The 20639-nt window shown below is 43.3% G+C and overlaps 1 protein-coding gene across 1 annotated transcript; it reads right to left on the bottom strand.

The window, feature by feature from the left end:
- Positions 1-11833: 11833 nt before the first annotated feature.
- Positions 11834-12772, bottom strand: LOC141129691 (olfactory receptor 1G1-like). The gene has a single exon (XM_073617786.1). The coding sequence runs from the start codon at positions 12770-12772 to the stop codon at positions 11834-11836; it is 939 nt and encodes a 312-aa protein (XP_073473887.1).
- Between the last annotated feature and the right edge of the window lie 7867 nt (positions 12773-20639).

Here is a 20639-nt window from a genome sequence, read left to right as displayed (position 1 = left end):
TAATGACAAAGAGCTCATTTTCGGTCTCATCTGACCACAACACTTTCTCACAATCTTTCTCTGAATCATTTAGATGTTCATTGGCAAACTTCAGATGGGCCTGTACCTGTGCCTTCTTGAGGAGAGTGACCTTGTCAGCGCTGCAAGATTTCAATCCATGGCGGCGTATTGTGTTACCAATGGTTTATTTGGTGACTGTGGTCCCAACTGCCTTGAGATCATTCACAAGCTCCTCCCGTGTAGTTCTGGGCTGATCCCTCACTTTTCTCATGATCATCCTTACCCCATGATGAGAAATCTTGCATGGAGCTCCAGACTGAGGGTGATTGATGGTTATTTTGTATTTCTTTCATTTGTGAATAATCGCTCTAACAGTTGTCTCCTTCTCACCAAGCTTCTTGCTGATGGTCTTGTAGCCCATTCCAGCCTTGTGCAGGTCTACAATCTTGTCCCTGATGTCCTTTGACAGCTCTTTGGTCTTGCCCATGTCTGTGAGGTTTGAATGGGAGAAAGATTCTGTAGACAGGTGTCTTTTAAACACATAACGAGTTGTCGTTAGGAGTGCCTTCTTACATTGACAGGACTAATCTGTGTACCACATGAGCACCTACTGTAGCCAGTCTGTGGGAGCCAGAATTATTGTTGGTTGGTCGGGGATGAAATACTTATTTTACTCGCTGAACTGCAACTCAATTTATAACATTTGTATCATGTGTTTTTTCTGGATTATTGGTTGATATTCTGTCTCTATCGTTTAAAATACACCTATGATAAAAATTATAGACACTTCATTTCTTTGTAAGTGGGCAAACTTACAAAATCTGCAGGGGATCAAATAATTTCCCCACTGTATATCTGGTAGTATGTGCAAATACCGTATACACTCGAGTATAAGCTGACCCGAATATAAGCCGAGGCACCTAATTTTACCACAAAAAACTGGGAAAACTGATTGACTCGAGTATAAGCCTAGGATGAAAAATGCGCAGCCACTGTAAGTGGAAAAGAGGGTCAACAATGCCCATTTGCAGCCTCACTGTGCCTATTTGCAGTCATAGGTCCCCCGAACTTCAAACTCGGTAGTTAAGGGTTTCTAGATGCCCCCTAGCTGCAGCCAAAATTTGGGTTCTCTGGACCCAAAGGGTCCAGAAATGACATTGCTGCAGATGGACACATTTGACCGACTTTGGGGCCCCATATCACAGGGCCACTTAGTGCTAGGAACTTCAAATTTGGTGTGCAAACCCATATCCAAAGCTGGGGTTCCTGGCACCAAGTGGCCCCGAGATACGGGGCCACAAAGTCGGTTCGGAAAATGTCAAGCACTTTTCTGCAGCAGAGAATGACATTTTCTGAACCAAATTTCGGGCCCCGTATCTCGGGGCCACTTGGTGCTAGGAATCCCAACGTGGGATATGTTACAGTGCCAGTTCCACTGGGTTTTCACACCTAGCACCAAGTGTCCCCAAAATACGGGGCCCCAAAGTCAGTTCAGAAAATGTCATTCTCTGCTGCAGAAAAGTGCTTGACTTGAATATAAGCCGAGGGGGGCATTTTCAGCACACAAAAAATGTGCTGAAAAACTCGGCTTATACTCGAGTATATACGGTAATCTAAATAAAGTGACACTTCTGCTCTACCCCAATATGAATAATAAATAAACTGAATATTGGTTTTGGTGAAATCGAATGAATCAAGTGAATCAATAATCCTGACCATAATAACCAGTGGCTTCAAACATAAACACGCGTTCCCACAATACTCTACATATAATACAAATAATAAATGCTGCGCCACCTGCTATACAGTGCCTTATAAAAAGTATTCACCCCCCTTGGCATTTTTCATGCTTTGTTGCCTCACAACCTGGAATTAACATGGATTGTTTGAGGATTTGCATCATTTAATTTACAGGACATGCCCACAACTTTGAAGATGTTTTTTTTTTTTATTGTGAAGCAAACAACAAATAGGACAAAATAACAGAAAAAGTCAATGTGCATAACTATTCACCCCCCTAAAGTCAATACTTTGTAGAGCCACCTTTTGAGGCTATCACAGCTCCAAGTCGCTTTGGATAATTCTCTATGATTTTGCCACATCTTACCACTGGGATTTTTGCCCATTCCTCTTTGCAAAACTGCTCCAGCTCCTTCAGGTTGAATGATTTGCGCTTATGAACAGCAATCTTTAACTCTGACCACAGATTTTCTATTGGATTGAGGTCCGGGCTTTGACTAGGCCATTCCAACACATTTACATGTTTCCCCTTAAACCACTCAAGTGTTGCTTTAGCAGTTTGACCATTTAATCACTTAAGGACCAGCCTCGTTTTGGATTTTAGGTGTTTACAAAACAGTTTTTTTTGCTAGAAAAATTACTTAAACCCCCAAACATTATATATTGTTTTTTTCTAACTCCCTAGAGAATAAAATGGCGGTCATTGCAATACTTTTTTTTGCACCGTATTTGCGCAGCGGTCTTATAAGCACACTTTTTTGAATAAAAAAATTAGACAACAGTAAAGTTAGCCCATTTTTTTATATTGTGAAATATGATGTTACGCCAAGTAAATTGATACCCAACATGTCACGCTTCAAAATTGCGCCCGCTCGTGGAATGGCGTCAAAGTTTTACCCTTAAAAATCTCCATAGGCGACGTTTAAAAAATTCTACAGGTAGCATGTTTTGCGTCACAGAGAAGTTCTAGGGCTAGAATTATTGCTCTCGCTGAACACCGTTTTCATATCACGTATGCGTTCGCTTCTGCGCACAAGCTTGTCGGGACAGGGCGCTTTAAAAAAAAAATGTATTTTACTTTATTTTATTTCTTTTTTCACTGTTTAAAAAAAAAAAAAATGGATCACTTTTATTCCTATTACATCCCTTGTAATAGAAAAAAGCATGACAGGACCTCTAAAATATGAGATCTGGGGTCAAAAAGTCCTCAGATCTCATATTTGGACTTTAATGCAAAAAAAAAAAAAGTCGTTTAAAAAAATGACAAAAAAAAAAAAGTGCCTTTAAGACAAATGGGTGGAGCTGACGTCATGACGTCGCTTCCTCCCTCCTATGGTATGGAGACGGGTGGGGGGGCCATCTTAGCCTCACTCGTCTCCATACCTAAGAAGTGAGAGGACCTGATCGCCTCCGCCGCTACCAACGGCTCCAGTAAGCAGCGGAGGGCGCGGGAGAGCGGCGGGAGGAGGGTGGGCACCTCTCCCACCGCTGATAATGGTAATCTTGCAGCAAACCCGCCACAAAGACCACCATTAACATGTACAGAACCGCCAGCCCTAAAGATGGATACCTCTGTTGTGGCAGCTGCTGCCGTTACCGAGATATCCATCTTCAAAGTAATGACGTATATATACAGTGGGCGGTCGGGAAGTGGTTTTAAAGACTTGTAACTTACACGTGTGGTGAACAATGAATAAGACTGAGAGTATTATGTAATATGAAGAACGCATGAGACTTTTTTTCGACGTCCAATTAAATATACATATATTTTTTTAGATTTATTTTGATTGTATTAACCCCTTCGTGCCTGTACTATAGCTGAAAGATGGCTACAGCGTGGGCTGAATTGCCTGGAGGGTGTCCATGGAAGTCCTCCTGTGCATGGGCTGCCTGCGCGCCCCCTGCGGGACACACGGGGCGCTCTGTGATCAGCGAGTTCACGAGATTCGGCTGATCAGAGTAAGGGGTCGATCCCGGGCCCCTTACTACGTGATCAGCTGTCAGCCAATGACAGCTGATCACGTGATGTAAACAGAGCTGGTAATTGGCTATTTATTTTCTCACGCTGACAGTGTGAGGAGAAAATAAAAAAACCTGATCACCGGCTTCTGTCAGAGGGACATCGGTCCCGAACACGGAGAGCCGCCACCTCATCTGTGCCCACCAGTGCCACCTACCAGTAAAAATCAGTGCTGCCTACCAGTGCCCACCAGTGCCAACTAAAAGTGCCCACCAGTGCTACCTATCACCTATGTGCTGATCGGTGCTTCCCATTCAGTGCCTCATCATCAGTGCTGCCTATCGGTGTCACCTACCAGTGCCTATCAGTGCCACCCATCAGTGCTACCTATCAGTGCCACCTATTAGTGCCCTTCAGCGCCACCCATCAGTGCCCACCTATTAGTGCCACCTATCAATGCCACACCTATCAGTGCCCACCAGTGTCGCCTCATCAGTGTCAATCAGTGCCGCCTTATCAGTGCCCATTAGTGCCGCCTTATCAGTGCCTATCAATGCAGCTTATCAGTGCCTATTAGTGCCCATTGGTAGAGTCTCATCAGTGGCCATCAGTGCTGCCTTATCAGTGGCCATTAGTGCAACCTCATCAGTGGCGATCAGTGCCACCTTATCAGTGCCGTCTATCAGTGCCCACCAGAGCTGCCTTGTCAGCGCACATCAATGAAGGAAAAATGCTACCTGTTTGCAAAACTTTATAACAAAATGTTTAGCAAAAAATAAAAACCACAGTAATGATTAAATACCACTAAAATAAAGCTTTATTTGTGTGAAAAAATGATAAAAATATTACATGGTTACAGTGTAGCATAACCGCAAAATTGTCATCCAAAGTGTGACAGCGCTGAAAGCTGAAAATTGCCCTGGGCAGGAAGGGGGATAAAAGTGCCCAGTAGGCAAATGGTTAGGGTATCAAAATGGAATATAACACGTATACCAGGTGGCACAGCATTTATTATTGGTATTATATCTGGTAGTATGGTTGGTGAACTGGGATGGGAGAAGGACTTCTTCTGAGATGCTCTTTTGTTATATTATCATCTTTTCACCGTCTCTTACGGAAGAACTAGAATCAATAGTGGATAATAGGAAATCACTTTGTGTAATTTCTTCAATCAGGGAAGATGGAAGTAGATTTGATAGAGAATAATTGATAAAGAGTCACTCTGAATAACTTCTTTATCTGCAGAACTTTCTAAGAACAGTCTGTATCTCTATATGTGTGCTTGCAGCTTCACCTCTACCTTTTTACCACTACTTCCCATCTGCATGGTACATCCAAGTTGAGCTGAGAAAAAAAGTCACTCTGAATAACTTTGACTGATTGGAATTCCGGGGCATTGCTGAACCCAAAGTCACAGGCCATGACCGCCTGTCTCACTGACTTGCGTACCAACATCCCTCATCCTCTGGTAGTACCCTTCCCTTGGGCTTTCACTCACATGATCAATAGTCCATGTGCCACTCATAAACGATCGATCGCCCAGTTTCCTTCCGCTTTGTTGCTACTTCTCCCGCAATGATTCTTTGTTTCTTTTTCTCCTTTATGGCCCGCTCCCCTCCCCGCAAGGGCGGCCAACAACACCAGCAACTACATGCTGTACGGTGTCGTCTCTTCCTCTATGGAGACCGGTTCCCCACCCTCCTCGCAAGGGGGGGAAGCTCCGTTGGCTCCCCGGAGGGGGAACCTCTCCCCTCTGGGAACCAGGCTGGCTTCTCCACGCTCGAACAGGACGACCTCCCTTAAACCATGTGACCAGGCTTTTATATGAGAGTCCTGGGACATTGCCCAACAAATTAATGATTGGCAGGGACTCGCATACAAACTACCTGCCACTCAAATGAGAAAATAACAAACAGGCCTGCTGTAATAGCACAAGCCTGCCTAAATTTTCCTGACATTGTAAACTAACAAAAAGGTCACCTACCTAAAAGTAGGTGCCCGCTACAATAAGAAAAAAAAAAAAGTGGGTCCCTCAAAAAAATTCATATTAGACCCTTATCTGATACGCAGCCAGGCCGGACAGGAAGTGGTGGTGGGGGGGAATGGGACTGTATCAGGACACATGCCCTCAACATGGGGTGTACTGTGTTGATGTGGTTGATGGGGACAAGCGTCCAGTAGTCATAGGTGTGCGCAGCCTATTGCATTAGGGTGTGCACCCTTAAGCTCAAAAACACATGCGTGTGCGGGTGCCTACATATATATGACCCCGACACATTGATCTCCCTGCCGGCACAGTGAAAGAGAAGAGCATAAACACTTCTCTTATGGCAGAGCCGGTAAGAGGGAGATCTTTCCTCTGTTTCTGCTGCTACACAGAGCGATAACACTAATGTGTACGGGGTGATTAGGGTGTGCCTGGGCACACCCGGAACACCTTGTGCGCACGCCTATGCCAGTAGTTGTTTGGGTCTGATGATGATGGGGGGGGCTTCATGGAATCTGGAAGTTCCGTTAACAGTAAGGCCCCTAGATACTCCCCTTCCCCCATGTGAATGAACAAGGAGTAAAAAAATGTAAACAGTAAAAAAAAATACACACACACATCATTTTTGAAAAGTCTTTAAAAAAAAAAATCACACTATGTACATTCATTGCCCAATGATTGGCATCAATGCCCAATGACTGCCAACCCACCAAAAAAAATAAAAATGCCACCAATCGTAATCTAATGCCTGCTTGCCCACTTCTGATGGATCTGGCAGATGACAGCTGATATGAATAAAGGGGGGTCTCCTGGGTGACATCATTGACCATATTGGACATGACTATATTTGGTCATTGATGTTGTATACTGTAGACATATTGATCCTTCGGGACTGGTATAAAATTTGAGGGGCCCTAAGCCATTTTTTTTTGCATGGAAGGGTCTGGTATAATTTTTTATTTTTTTTATTTTTTGTGAGAGTCCCCATTAACATCTATAGCAGACCGTCATCTAGGATAAGGGTCTGTTATAGATGAATGGAATCCTCAGCCCCAAACAGAATGAAGCAGCTGGTAGCTGTCATTTTGCTGGCAAAAAAAATAAAAACAAAACCATGGCACTACCCGCCTAGGGCATGTTCTCCCTGTGACTGCGGGGGTTTCCCCCGGGTACTCTGGTTTCCTCCCACACTCCAAAGACATGCTGATAGGTAATTTGGCTACTGCCTAAATTGGCCCTATTATGTGCATGTACAGTAGGTATGCATGTTAGGGACTTTAGATTGTAAGCTCCTTGAGGGCAGGGACAGATATAACTGTATATAGCCATGGTGTTAGCACTACTGACAAACAATCCGCCAAATCACCCCACTGCCAGACTTCATGCATCCTTTCCAGAGACAATGAACAGTCTTTTGTGAGCTTTTGTTTTTGTTGTTTTCTTGGGGAGTACAACTTGGATAGGGATTGGGATATGGGATGCCCATGCAATTAATCATTGCCATCACATTTACAGAATTCAATAAACTTTGAGCAAAGTTAGAGCCTGAAGATTGAATGTGCATGTTTGACTAAAGTATAAATCTTCTCCTGCAGCTCCCTGCAAACTGCTACTCCCTGCATCTCCATGCAGACTACAGTTCTTAAGAGTTCTCCATCCATCACCGTGTGAGGGACAGAAACATCACTTCTGACCGTGTAAAAGTAATGGTCTTAGATCTCTTCACCTCCTGCCCAATCTTGATCCTCTTGTACAAACTTAATTCCTCCTGCACAGTCTTGTAGTTGCTAATTAATGTATGACACATCCTCTTCTATTGGGTAGTATGAACTCACTCTGAATAAAGCCCCTCTACTGGCTCTGGTGACTCGCTGCTACTAGGCCTGAGGCCTGAACCTCTCCTCGGAGGCCTAGCAGGTTAAAGTCTATATTCTAGGAAATGGACTACTGCTCCCAGCCAGTCCAACTTGCAAACCATGTGCCAGCCAGCTGCACTGATTTGACACAACTCCCCACAGTCTCTTCTCTGATCCAGGACTCTTCACCATCCACCGTGTGCATGATAAAGACTCTGCTAGTGATCGTGTAGAAGCAGAGTTCCCTTCCAGATTCCCTGGCACCTCCTGCCAGTCACTGTGGTAACACTCACGACCTTCCAATCCTGAGTCCTTGATGAGGAACTTGTCCAGACCATGCGTTCCAACAGCTTCTCCTGCCCCTCTGCTCTAGGAGTTCCCTGCCACCGATCGTGTGGTGACAGAGACATTGCCAATGACCGTGTAGAGGCAATGTTCCCTCACAGTTCTCCCCGGGCCTCCTCCTGCGATTGCTACACCCCCCCCCTCCCCCAGATGGGGGCGTGCTCCTGCGACTGTCTAGCACTCCATTCCCCAAGTCACACAGCCTACTACTCCCCTCCAGCAGCATGTGACCTCAACATATATAGAAGGCCCGCCCCCTGCCAACACCAGTTAGGGATTGGTCAGGGCTCCCACATGAGTTGCCTGCCACACCAGCTCTAAGCCCAGCCTCCTCTTCCAGAACATTCTCCCTGGAAGCAGGGAAGTGCCTCAGAACTGGAGTACAGGTGGTCACACCCACTGCTACTCTTACCACTCCCAGACCCCAGATCAAAACAGACAGGCCTAGCTTGTAACATAAGCCTGCCTAAATTTTCCTGTGCTGAACAACCTAGTAAAATAACCCTTACTAGCACCTACCTTCTGATCGAGGGTGCTACATCTATATACACTCACCGGCCACTTTATTATTAGGTACACCTTGCTAGTATCAGGTTGGACTGCCTTCACAACTGACTTCATTCTTCGTGGCATAGACCCAACAAAGTGTTGGAAATGTTCCTCAGAGATTTTGGTCCATAGTGACATGATGGCATCACACAGTTGCTCCAGATTTGTCGGCTGCACATCCGTGATGCGAATCTCCCATGCCACCACATCCCAAAGGTGCTCTATTGGATGAGATGTGGTGAGTGTGGAGGCCATTGGAGTACAGGGACCTCATTGTCCAGTGGTGAGATGATTGGAGCTTTGTGACATGGTGCATTATCCTGCTAGAAGGAGCCATCAGAAGATGGGTACACTGTAGTCATAAAGGGATGGACATGGTCAGCAACAATACTCAGGTAGGCCGTAGCATATAAACAGGGCCAGTGCTACCACTAGGGATATTAGGCGGCCGCCTAGGGCGCACTGCTGCCTAGGGCACCCGGCCACTGGTGTTCCTACTCTCTTCTCTCTGCAGGAAGCAACTAAGTCTCAGCAACAGGAGGACATAGTGGCAGAGGCACAGCAGCGACGGAGGACTGTGTCTGTGTCCTGACTCCCGAAAGAATGGAAGCAAGCAAACATTCATTGATGGGCGCTGGTGGGCTGCATTTAATGGGTGCTTCATTAAAAAGGTGGGGTATACATGGGCAGGGCAAAGGGGGTGGAGTCACGGGTGGAGCCAATGGGGGGCGGAAAAATGAGGTTTTGCCTAGGGTGTCAAATATCCTTGCACCAGCCCTGCATTTAAACTATACTCAGTTGGTACTAAGGGGTCCAAAATGTGCCAAGAAAATATCCCCCCCACCATTACACCACCACCACTAGCCTGTACCATTGATACAAGGCAGAGTGGATCCATGCTTTCATGTTGTTTACACCAAATTCTGACCCCACCATCTGAATGTCTTCTGCGACTGTAGCCCATTTGCTTCAAGGTCTTCCACTACTGTAGCCCATCTGCTTCAAGGTTCGATGCGTTGTGCATTCAGAGATGGTATTCTGCATACCTTGGATGTAACAAGTGATTATTTGAGTTACTGTTGCCTTTCTATCATCTGGAACCAGTCTGCCCATTCTCCTCTGACATCAACAAGGCATTTTCCTCCACACAACTGCCGCTCACTGGATATTTTCTCTTTTTCGGACCATTCTATGTAAACCTGAGAGATGGTTGTGTGTGAAAATCCCAGTAGATCAGCAGTTTTTGAAATACTCAGACAAGCCCGTCTGACACCAACAACCATGCCACATTCAAAGTCACTTAAATCCCCTTTCTTCCCCATTCTGATGCGGTTTGAACTTCAGCAAGTCGTCTTCACCACGTCTAGATGCCAAAATGTGTTGAGTTGCTGCCATGCGTTTGGCTGATTAGCAATTTGTGTTACCAAGTGATTGATCAGGTGCACCTAACAAAGTGGTTGGTGAGTGTATATTTCTTATTCTCTTTAGCTCCATCTAGTGGTCATAATATTTTATTACCACCCTTAAAAAAAGATCATTCTCTCAGAAGAGAAAATAGTCTAAAGAACATTCATTTTTGCCCAATTTGCACAAAACGAATGGGCAGTTCGATTATAATATAGTCAATTGCTGTCAGCTAGTGACCATCAGGGATAACTGAAAATCCATGATTATTATCTATAAATAATAATGACATCAGAACAACTCAAAGAATGTCAGCTCCCTAAATACATTGTACAAATACTGGGCAAATGAATATGCAATTATTTTGATTAATAACCCCTATGTCCCTTTACGCCATCTATACTGTCTATACAACAGTGAATATTTCAAACTCTCTACTGCCATCTAGTGTATAATCCTGGTATTTCTCACTCATAAGATGGAGGTATCAATATAAGAGTGTATTGTAATAGATTTTTGTAATAGTCAGTAGATTTAAACCTTAGGGGGCGCAGGGCACTTCAAGCCAAGTGGCCCCTCAACATAGAAATTAAATTATATGACAAATAAAAAAGTGAACTGAAAATCACATTTGTTCTAAAAAAAATATGTTTGGTTCCAAAGAAGACATTTGTCTGATTTTTTTTTTCTCTCAATTTTATTGACTGTAATGCCGCGTACACACGATCGGACATTCCGACAACAAAATCCTGGATTTATTTCTGACGGATGTTGGCTCAAACTTGTCTTGCATACACACGGTCGCACAAATCTTGTCGGAAATTCCCAACGTCAAGAACGCGGTGATGTACAAAACATACGGCGAGCCGAGAAAAATTAAGTTCAATAGCCAGTGCGGCTCTTCTGCTTGATTCCGAGCGTGTGTGGAATTTTGTGCGTCGGAATTGTGTGCACACAATCGGAATTTCCGACAACAGATTTTCTTGTCGGAAAATTTGAGAACCAGGCCTCAAATTTTTGTTGTCGGAAATTCCGACAACAAATGTCCGACGGAGCCTACACACGGTTGGAATTTCCGACAACAAGCTCACATCGAACATTTGTTGTCGGAAATTCCGATCGTGTGTACAGGGCATAAGAATACACATTACACAGGTCATTGGAACTGTCAAGTCATGCATCCCAGTTATTCATCACAATATTTACAAAAATTCTTTCTTCCTGCACTTAGTATCTGCAAAATCTTTAACTAACTTATCAAACTGTATCATCTTGAAGGCAATGTTTTGCGCGGCCAGTAGGCACAGAGCACTTAATCTTTTGTGGGTCATCTTGGTTGGATAATTCTTTATCAGTGCCAATTTCCTGAATGTCCTTTCTCCTGAACAACTGGTGAACATTCTGCTAAAATATATTCTAAGAGCTACATTAACACCTGGAAAGGTATCAGCGAGCCCTTCATCATGTAGTAAAACTGCCTGTTGAGATGGAGTGAGACATGACTGGAGCTTGGCAAAGGCTGCAAACTGGACAATTCCCTCAACTGACACACTACAAGTCTTGAGGGAAAATAAATTACATTTTTTTATAAAGGAGGTCTGGTTCCCCCTTTGTCCCCTTATAAATCTGGAACTGGTAATAGTAAAAGTTCTTTTAGAGAGAAATTACCAAATATAAGTCAAGAGCCTTGGTTGGAAGAGGTTTGGTTGGATGGAGATCTTTCAGTTTTTGGTGGTAATTGGCACCATTTCAAAGCACAACTTGAGCTTTGGTTGGAGGCGCAGTTCCAGCTGACAAGTTGGAGATGTATGGGGTCAAGCATACTGGTGGCAAAAATGTTTTAGTCTGGGATTATAGAGGGCATCTCATCAACATAGAGAGGAATGCAATAATAGTAAATTGAAGGTCCTACGCAGAGATTAAAAAACAACATGTAAGTATTTAATGACCAAAAAGTCATCTCAATATCACAAAACATGAGCAAAAGGGTTATTAGGGCAACCTATGCGAAAAACATTGCATGATGACTTTCTTCAGAGCCTGTCTCACATCTTGGTTCCTTAGGCTGTAAATAAAAGGATTCAGCATAGGTGTAATGATGGTGTAAGCCATGCTAACAATGCGATCATACTGGGAGGAGTAGTCTGATGGAGGACGGAAGTAAATGGAAATGTCGGTACCATAGAACAGGGAAATGACCATGAGATGAGAAGAACAGGAGGAAAAGGCTTTGCTTCGGCTACTGCTGGTCTTCATTTTCACTATAGCCCATCCAATAAGTACATAAGAGATGAGTATGAAAAGAAATGGGACTATAACAACCATAGAGCCTTCAGTGTAGATTAAGAGCTCAGCTAGTGTAGTACTGGAGCAAGACAGCTTGATGAGGGGAGTCATGTCACAGAAGAAGTGGGGGATCAGTCTGTCCTCACAGTAAGTTAACTGTGACAAAATATAAGTGTGCAACAAAGAATGTAGAGATCCTGACACCCAACAGATAATAGCCAACATGACCATTACTTTATCATTCATCAGTAATATGTAGCGTAAGGGGTTACAGATAGCTAAATATCGATCAAAAGCCATGACAGCCAGAAGAAGACTCTCAGTTGTGCCCAGAAACAGGAAAGAGAACATCTGCAGGAAACAGCCAAGGAAAGAGATGGAGGCCCCACCATAAAGAATGAAGGACAGAAGCTTTGGAACGGTCACTGAAGAGAAAGAGATGTCCACTGCAGACAGGTTCCCTAAGAAGAAGTACATTGGTGTGTGCAACTGTGAAGAAAGTTTAATTGAACTTAGTAAAAGTAAGTTAGCCGTCCATGTGAGGGTGTATATGACCAGAAGGGTGGAGAAGAAGGCACCATGGTTGTAGTGAAGGTCTGAGAAGCCCAGAAGGATAAAGCCAGAGGTAAAATTTACTTTTTCCATCAAACGTCATCTGGAAATTACCATAGTCAGCTAAAATGTCATCATGAGATCTAAAAGTAGATATTGAATTTTCCTAATGAGTTCTTCACAGTGTCTTTCTCTGATAATGGACGAGCAATAAAAATGGTGGAAGGTCTGAGGGATAAAACATAGAGATGTCAGGAACCTAATATGTACGGTGGGGAGGAAAGAAGAAAAAGGATGGATGCGCCTGAAACCTTTAGATACATGAAGGGGGTAAATAAGCGTCACGTACCTTGGTTGGAGGCTGACAAGAAGGCTTCCCTTGCAGCTCTGTTCCGAGTACCCCCTAAATTTGGTGACAGAGGTACAAGGAGCACAGGTGCCGGCATCTTGGTAGCAAGTGGGTGTTTGGGGGAAGCACTGTGGCAAGCCAGCGGAGGAGGGGGTTTGGGGGCAGCACTGTGGCAGACCAGCGGGTGGGGGGGTTACTACCCCACAGTCCACCAGAGACCCTGCACAGCCACCAGAAACCTGGCACAGCCACCAGAGACCCCGTATAGCCACCAGAGACCTCGCATAGCCAGTAGAGACCTCACACAGCCACCAGAGACCCCACATAGCCACCAGAAACCCTTCACAACCACCAGAAACCCTGCAAGTCGCCAGAGACCCCACATTGCCACCAGAGACCACACGCAACCACCAGAGACCCAGTACAGCCACCAGAGACCTCACATAGTCACCAGAGACCCTGCACAGCAACCTAAGACCCTACAGCCACCAGAGACCCCACATAGCCACCAGAGACCCCACACAGCAACCTAAGACACCACATAGTAAACAGAGACCTCAAATAGCCACGAAAGCCACCCCAAATAGGAAGGGGTGGGACAAATTCAGATGACAGGGTGCCCAATTTTAGTCTTACCTAGGGCAGGACAAAACCAAAATACACCACTGCATACAGTATCTTATTTTAGACCCAGCGACATCAACACTGGCTCTCTGTGCTTCTGTATGCAATGCAGGCAGATCATGGATGGTGGGAGGGGCTGTACATAGCTTTCTGAAAACAACAGATGGCCCTAGGTAATGCCCACATGTGATTCCAAGCCTTTGTGATTGCCAAGCCTTTGTGATTGAAAGAACTTAAATTCAATGTATGAAAGGGATGGGCCAGGGATAATCAGGCTAGGAAGGAAAGCACTAGATGATGCTGGAAGTCCTCCAGCCAGGAAATAAGGTGGGCTCTATCTGACTTGCTGCAACTTCTGATGCACATTGTGAGAAGTTCAGAGTGTGCAGAGAAATCAGAGTAAGAATTTTCAGTATATGATAGGAGTCTGTATAACTGTGCAAGGCTGAAGGTGAGGCCAGAGCTCAGTTTCAAAGATAAACTATAATATATACTGTACAGAGGCATAACTATAGGGGTCACAGGGGTTGCAATTGCAACCCAACCCCATGCTTTAGGGGGCCCATGCAGCTCCCTTGTCATATTTGATTTTATACCAGAATAGGAGGGCAGGAAACAAGAACCCTGGATTCCACTACCTGCTGCCATATAAAGGAAATGATGTCCTTCCTTTTCCTCCTGCAGCGGCTGAAAGCCAGCTTCTCCTCCTTTCTCTCCTGCTGGCATTCAGTGGCTGCAGGAGAAAACTGGAGGGTATTGGTTCATCTATATGCCGGCAGGTAGGGGAATCCAGGGTTCTTGTTTCCTGCTGCTCCCGGACCCCTGTGTGTTCCTCTGGTCCACTGCCAGCTTCCCCCCTCCCCTCTTCTGCCGGCTGCTGTGGGGGACACTTTCAGAATGAGGAGTGGGGGAAGGGGCCAGTAAATATATCATTTACGGACCCCTTCCTTTCCTGAATGGACACAGTGAGTGATCGGGGTCTATTCATAACTGAAACATAATAAACTGTAATTACTATGCTTCAGTTTGTGAATGAACAGAAAGCTCTATTCCTGTTTATTCATTTTGTGCTGCCAGGGCTGCATAGATGGAGATTGTGTCCTCAATCTCCTTTCTCTGTCTCAAAAGTAAAACGCCCCCCGATGGGGCTCCCAAAAAAAATTGTAAAATATAATAAAAAATAAAATTGTAAACAAAAAAAAAATAATAAAATGGTAAAAAATTATTAAAAAACAAAATAACAAAAATAAAAAACATACTGACTCCATCCACTGCCCTACTGACAAAATCCACTGCCATACTGCCACTGTCCACTGCACTACTGACCCTGTCCACTGCATTACTGCCATTGTCCACTGTTCTACTGACTGACACAATTCACAGTCCTACTGACCCCAGTGGCGGAACTACCAGGGTCACAAAAGTCACACTTGCAACCGGGCCATGGCATTCCACCACCATGAGGGGGCCTCATGATGACAGGAATGGACATGTTAAAGGGCACCTCTGTGGGACTGCAATAAGGTCCACGCGATATGAGTAAAAGACCTTGGGTCTGGAGGAAAGGGCCCTGGGCTTGGAGGGAAGGCCCCAGCTGGGAGTCGGGGGGGCCCTTCATGATTTTTGCACTGGGACCCTGAAGGTTCTAGATACACCTCTGATATATTATAAAGGAGCTGTTTTACATACCAATAACCTTTTATTACGGTCCAGCCAGCCCTGAAATTTTACAGCCTGCCTGACAGCACAGCCAGGTCAGTGAGCTTACTTTTCTCTGCCACTTGATTCTGATTTATGCCCTGTACACACCGTCGGACTTTCCGACGGAAACTGTGCGATCGGAACTTGTTGTCAGAAATTACGACCGTGTGTAGGCTCTATCGGACTTTTTCCATCGGAATTTCCGACACACAAAGTTTGAGAGCTGGATCTAAAATTTTCTGACAACAAAATCCGTTTGCGTAAATTCCGATCGTGTGTACACAATTCCGACGCACAAAGTGCCACGCATGCTCAGAATCAAGCAGAAGAGCAGCACTGGCTATTGAACGTAATTTTTCTCGGCTCGTCGTACGTGTTGTACGTTACCGCGTTATTGACATTCGGAATTTCCGACCAACTTTGTGTGACCGTGTGTATGCAAGACAAGTTTGAGCCAACATCCGTCTGAAAAAATCTGGTGGATTTTGTTGTCGGAATGTCCGATCGTGTGTACAGGGCATAAAGGATTTCCTTTTCACAATTCTGGTTCTATTCTGTCTTTAAATTTAAAAAACAGTCAACGGGCTCTATTGATTGTATAATTTGAAAATGGCCATTTATATTTAATTACTTATTATTCATTATCAATTATTTTTTAGGTATCGAAGTAACACTATGTGTGTGCGTGTGTATATATATATACTGTGTATATATATATATCTATATATATACACACATATGCACTGTATATATATAGATATATATATATATATATATATATATATATATATATATATATATATATATATATATATATATATATATATCAATTTTTTTTTTTTTTTTGCTAGAAAAAACATATGGGTTTTGTATTTGTATTCATATATTTGTTGCCCATAATTGTGTTAAATGTGTTTGGTAAAATTTTCCCGCATCTGTCCCTGCTGTATCCACTTTGCAACTGCACACCAACCATAGTGGGGCACTACTATTTATTAGCATTGCCCACACCAAAGATGGCTACTCCCTAAATGTCACTGGGGGAGCAGTGGTGCGATTGGCTCAGTGGAATGGCCAATCGGACCACTGCTCCCCCAGTGGCATTTAGGGAGGGTGTAGAGGAACAATGCTCCTCTCATCTTTCATCCCCTATGTACAACAGTTTGCAACACAGCCCCACCTACAGAAGGGAGTGTAAACTGCATCAACATACAAGTTCATATTTGGATGCGGAATAGAAATGTATTTTTGCTTTTGCAAATTGCTTGGCTCACATTTTTCAGCTTTAAAAAGCCAAGGGAGATTCACATGCTCACACGATGAAACCAAAAATAGAAAAAAAGGTTTCACATACTGTAGTGTGATAAAGTTTTTGAAATCATTTTTAATAGAAGAAGGTAAAAATTGGACACTCACATTTCAGATGCAATCAACGGTTAAAAAGACACACCCCAGAGGACGTCTAATCAGACGAAACGCGTCGGTCAAGTTCTGCCATCACCACTGTGCCTTCTTATGTCCTTTTAACCGTTGATTGCCTCTGAAATTTGAGTGTCCGATTTTTACCTTCTTTTATTTCAAAAACGTTATCACACTATGTGGAACCTTTTTTTCCATTTTTGGTTTCATTGTGTGAGCGTGAAAATCTCCTCTGGCTGTCCTCCTCTCCATTTGAACCATATTTGCTCGTCCATTGGAAATACACTGGTGACCAGAACCATTCAAATTTCTTACTGTGATCGTGGCTTTCTGGATTTCTGATGGTTTTATATCCCAAAGGGTGTTTATCACCATAAGCCTGTTTGAATTAAGAGGTATAAGCCCCTTTAAGTCCAACGTTTCCAGTAAGCCTTCCTGCAATTGGTGGCGGTCCCTTCACAAGATTTCCTATCATCATGTCTTCGTTGATGTCTTTTGTTCTAATGATGCCTCAGAAATGTTAACCTACTGACATTGCTCATTGATACCAGGCCTTTGTTTTTTACCTTTGTTCCTGCTATGACATCATTTCCTCACGTGGTGGACTTTATCACATATGTTTTTTAGTATTGTTGGATACACAATTTACTATTTGTCATTGTTCTATAGTACATTTAAGCGCTGCTTTTTTTCTTTTTTGGTATTTGTGCTGCTTGTCTTCGGCTGTGCTGGCTTGCTTAACCACTTCCGGACCGCCGCACGCCGATGTACGTCCCTACTTTGGGGACAGATATCGTTGTTATGGCAGCAGCTAGCTGCCATAACCCTGGTATCCGTGTGTTTGGCCAGCGGTCCGGTACAAGATAAAAGTGGTCTCTGTGGCGGATTCGCTGCAAGATCACTTTTATCAGAGGAGGGAGAGGGGCCCCCCTCCCGCCACGATCCGGTGCCTTCCGCCGCTTACCGGAGCCGTTGGCAGCGGCGGAGGCGATCGCGTCTGTCCCTTGGGCTGACATGGAGACGAGTGAGGGGAAGATGGCTGCCACCCGTCTCCATGATACTGCAGGGCGGAAGCGACGTCAAAACGTCACTTCCACCCTAAGCTCTTAAAGGGCCAATTTATTTTATTTATTTTTTTAAATGACAATTTTTTTTTTTTTAATTGCATTTTAGTGTAAATATGAGATCTGAGGTCTTTTTGACCCCACATCTCATATTTAAGAGGTCCTGTCATGCTTTTTTGTTTTACATTTCTTGTAATAGGAATAAAAGTGACACTTTCTTAAAAAGAAAACAGTGTAAAAATAAAAAGTAAAAGGTAAAATAAATAGGAAAAAAAAAATTTAAAACGTGCCCATTCCCGTCAAGCTCGCGTGCAGAAGCGAACGCATACGTGAGTAGCGCCCGCATATGAAAACGATGTTCAAACCACACATGTGAGGTATCGCTGTGATCAGTAGAGCGAGAGCAATAATTCTAGTCCTAGACCTTCTCTGTAATGCAAAACATGCAACCTGTAGAATTTTTAAAATGTTGCCTGTCACGGGCGGCACAGTGGTGTAGTGGTTTGCACTCTCGCCTAGCAGTAAAAAGGGTTGCTGGTTTGAATCCCAACCACGACACTACCTGCCTGGAGTTTGCATGTTCTCCCTGTGCCTGCGTGGGTTTCCTCCGGGTACTCCGGTTTCCTCCCACACTCCAAAGACATGCTGGTAGTTTAATTGGCTTCTATCCAAAATTGGCCCTAGTATATGAATGTGAGTTGGAAACCTTGGATTGTGGGCTCCTTGAGGGTCAGGACCAATGTGAGTGTGTGATATAGGTGTGGAGCGCTAAGTAAAATTGACAGCGCTATATGGGTAGTACCTTAAAATAAAAAATAAAAAATAGGGATAATTGTAGACACACACCCACACTCACTCAGGTTGAACTGGATGGACTGGTGTCTTTATTCAACCTTACTAACTATGTAACTATATGCCTATGGAGATTTTTAAGGGTATAAGTTTGTCGCCATTCCACTAACGGGGGCAATTTTGAAGTGTGACATGTTGGGTATCAATTTACTCGGTGTAAAATTATCTTTCACAATATAAAAGAAAATTGGGCTAACTTTACTTTTGTCTTATTTTTTAATTCAAAAATGTGTATTTTATTTTTAAAAAGTGCGCTTGTAAGACCACTGCGGAAATACGGTGTGACAGAAAGTATTGCAATGACCGCCATTTTATTCTCTAGGATGTTAGAAAAAAATTGTATAATGTTTGGGGGTTCTAAGTAATTTTCTAGCAAAAAAAAACTGTTTTTAAATTGTAAACACCACATCTAAAAAAGAGGCCCGGTCTTAAAGTGGTTAATAATTTCTTTTCACTACAACACAGTGCAGTTTATGCTTTTGATATATTATTAACATAACATCAAATAAAAAATACCCCCATGAAAAAAAAAATACTACCCCGGAAACAAAAATCCATTCTTTTGCAAAGCCTTGCAGAAAAAAAAAAAACAATATAAATTAAAAAAATATATATATACCTCCAAAATAACTGAAAACTTGGAGACAAAAACGAACTGGGACTGCAAATCTCGAATCCACAGGATCCCACCTTGAACCCACAGTGGTGAACCTGAACCTTATCTATAATCCCTGATTGTAACAATCTCTGCACTGACCAACAGACCCAGCAATCATCATTTCAAGTTAGGGCTTCCATAGGCATGTCATGGAATTGTCCTCCAATAAGTGTACCGTATATTTTTTCATCCTCTTGGCATTGCATCAGTGCCATTCCATCAGCCAGTTCCACATCTCTCCCCTATCCCAGGCTGTGCATCCATTTCTATTGGTATAAGGGGCTGAGTCATTGTCTTCTCTTTGATAATGAGGGCTTCTAGCACATTTCACCAGTGAATGTATTATGCCCCGACAATTTCCGACAACAAATGTTTGATGTGAGCTTGTTGTCGGAAATTACGACCGTGTGTAGGCTCTGTCAGACATTTGTTGTCGGAATTTCCAACAACAAAAATTTGAGAGGTGGTTCGCAAATTTTCCGACAACAAAATCTGTTGGTGGAAATTCCGATCATGTGTACACAATTCCAATGCACAAAATTCCACGCATCAAGCAGAAGAGCCGCACTGGCTATTGAACTTCATTTTTCTCGGCTCGTCGTACATGTTGTACGTCACCGTGTTCTTGGCGATCGGAATTTCCGACAACATTTGTGTGACCGTGTGTGTATGCAAGACAATTTTGAGCCAACATCCGTCGGAAATAAATCCATGGATTTTGTTGTCGGAATGTCCGATCGTGTGTACACAGCATTAGTCTTTGAACCCAGATTGAGTTCTGTACTTCACTTACCATTTCCTAAAAATACATAGAGATCTGCCAGACAAAGGCAGCTCTCCATATATAATGTATGACTTCCTTTCTTTTAGAGAGCTGGGTGTCACAAGGGAATGTTGTATTTCTTAATTATGTTTCCAGAATTATCTTGTGTATTTTTCTTCAATGTTTAATAAGGAGAATTGTTATGAATACTAAAAATAATACTGATCTAATTTTCTATAATATTTTTAGCCTCTAATATGATTTACATTGTCTCATGCACAAGCCAGGGGTGGCTGGACATCAGTAGACATGTTCATTTAGTTACAAATCGAAATCCAGACAAATTTTTTGTTGTTCGTAAATTTGGTAATATCTGAATTTCCCAATGACAATAGTAACGAATTTAAATGAATCCGAAATAACAAATTTGAATTCAAATCGTTTTCTCAAATAGAATTCAAATTGTTTTCTAATCAAATTCAAATTTGCGAAGAGAATGAAATAGAATAGAAAATAAAAGAATAGAAAAG

This window comes from Aquarana catesbeiana, linkage group LG02 (assembly GCF_042186555.1).
Source record: "Aquarana catesbeiana isolate 2022-GZ linkage group LG02, ASM4218655v1, whole genome shotgun sequence".
NCBI classification, from domain to species: Eukaryota; Metazoa; Chordata; class Amphibia; order Anura; family Ranidae; genus Aquarana; species Aquarana catesbeiana.
This window is presented reverse-complemented; position numbering and strand designations above follow the sequence as displayed.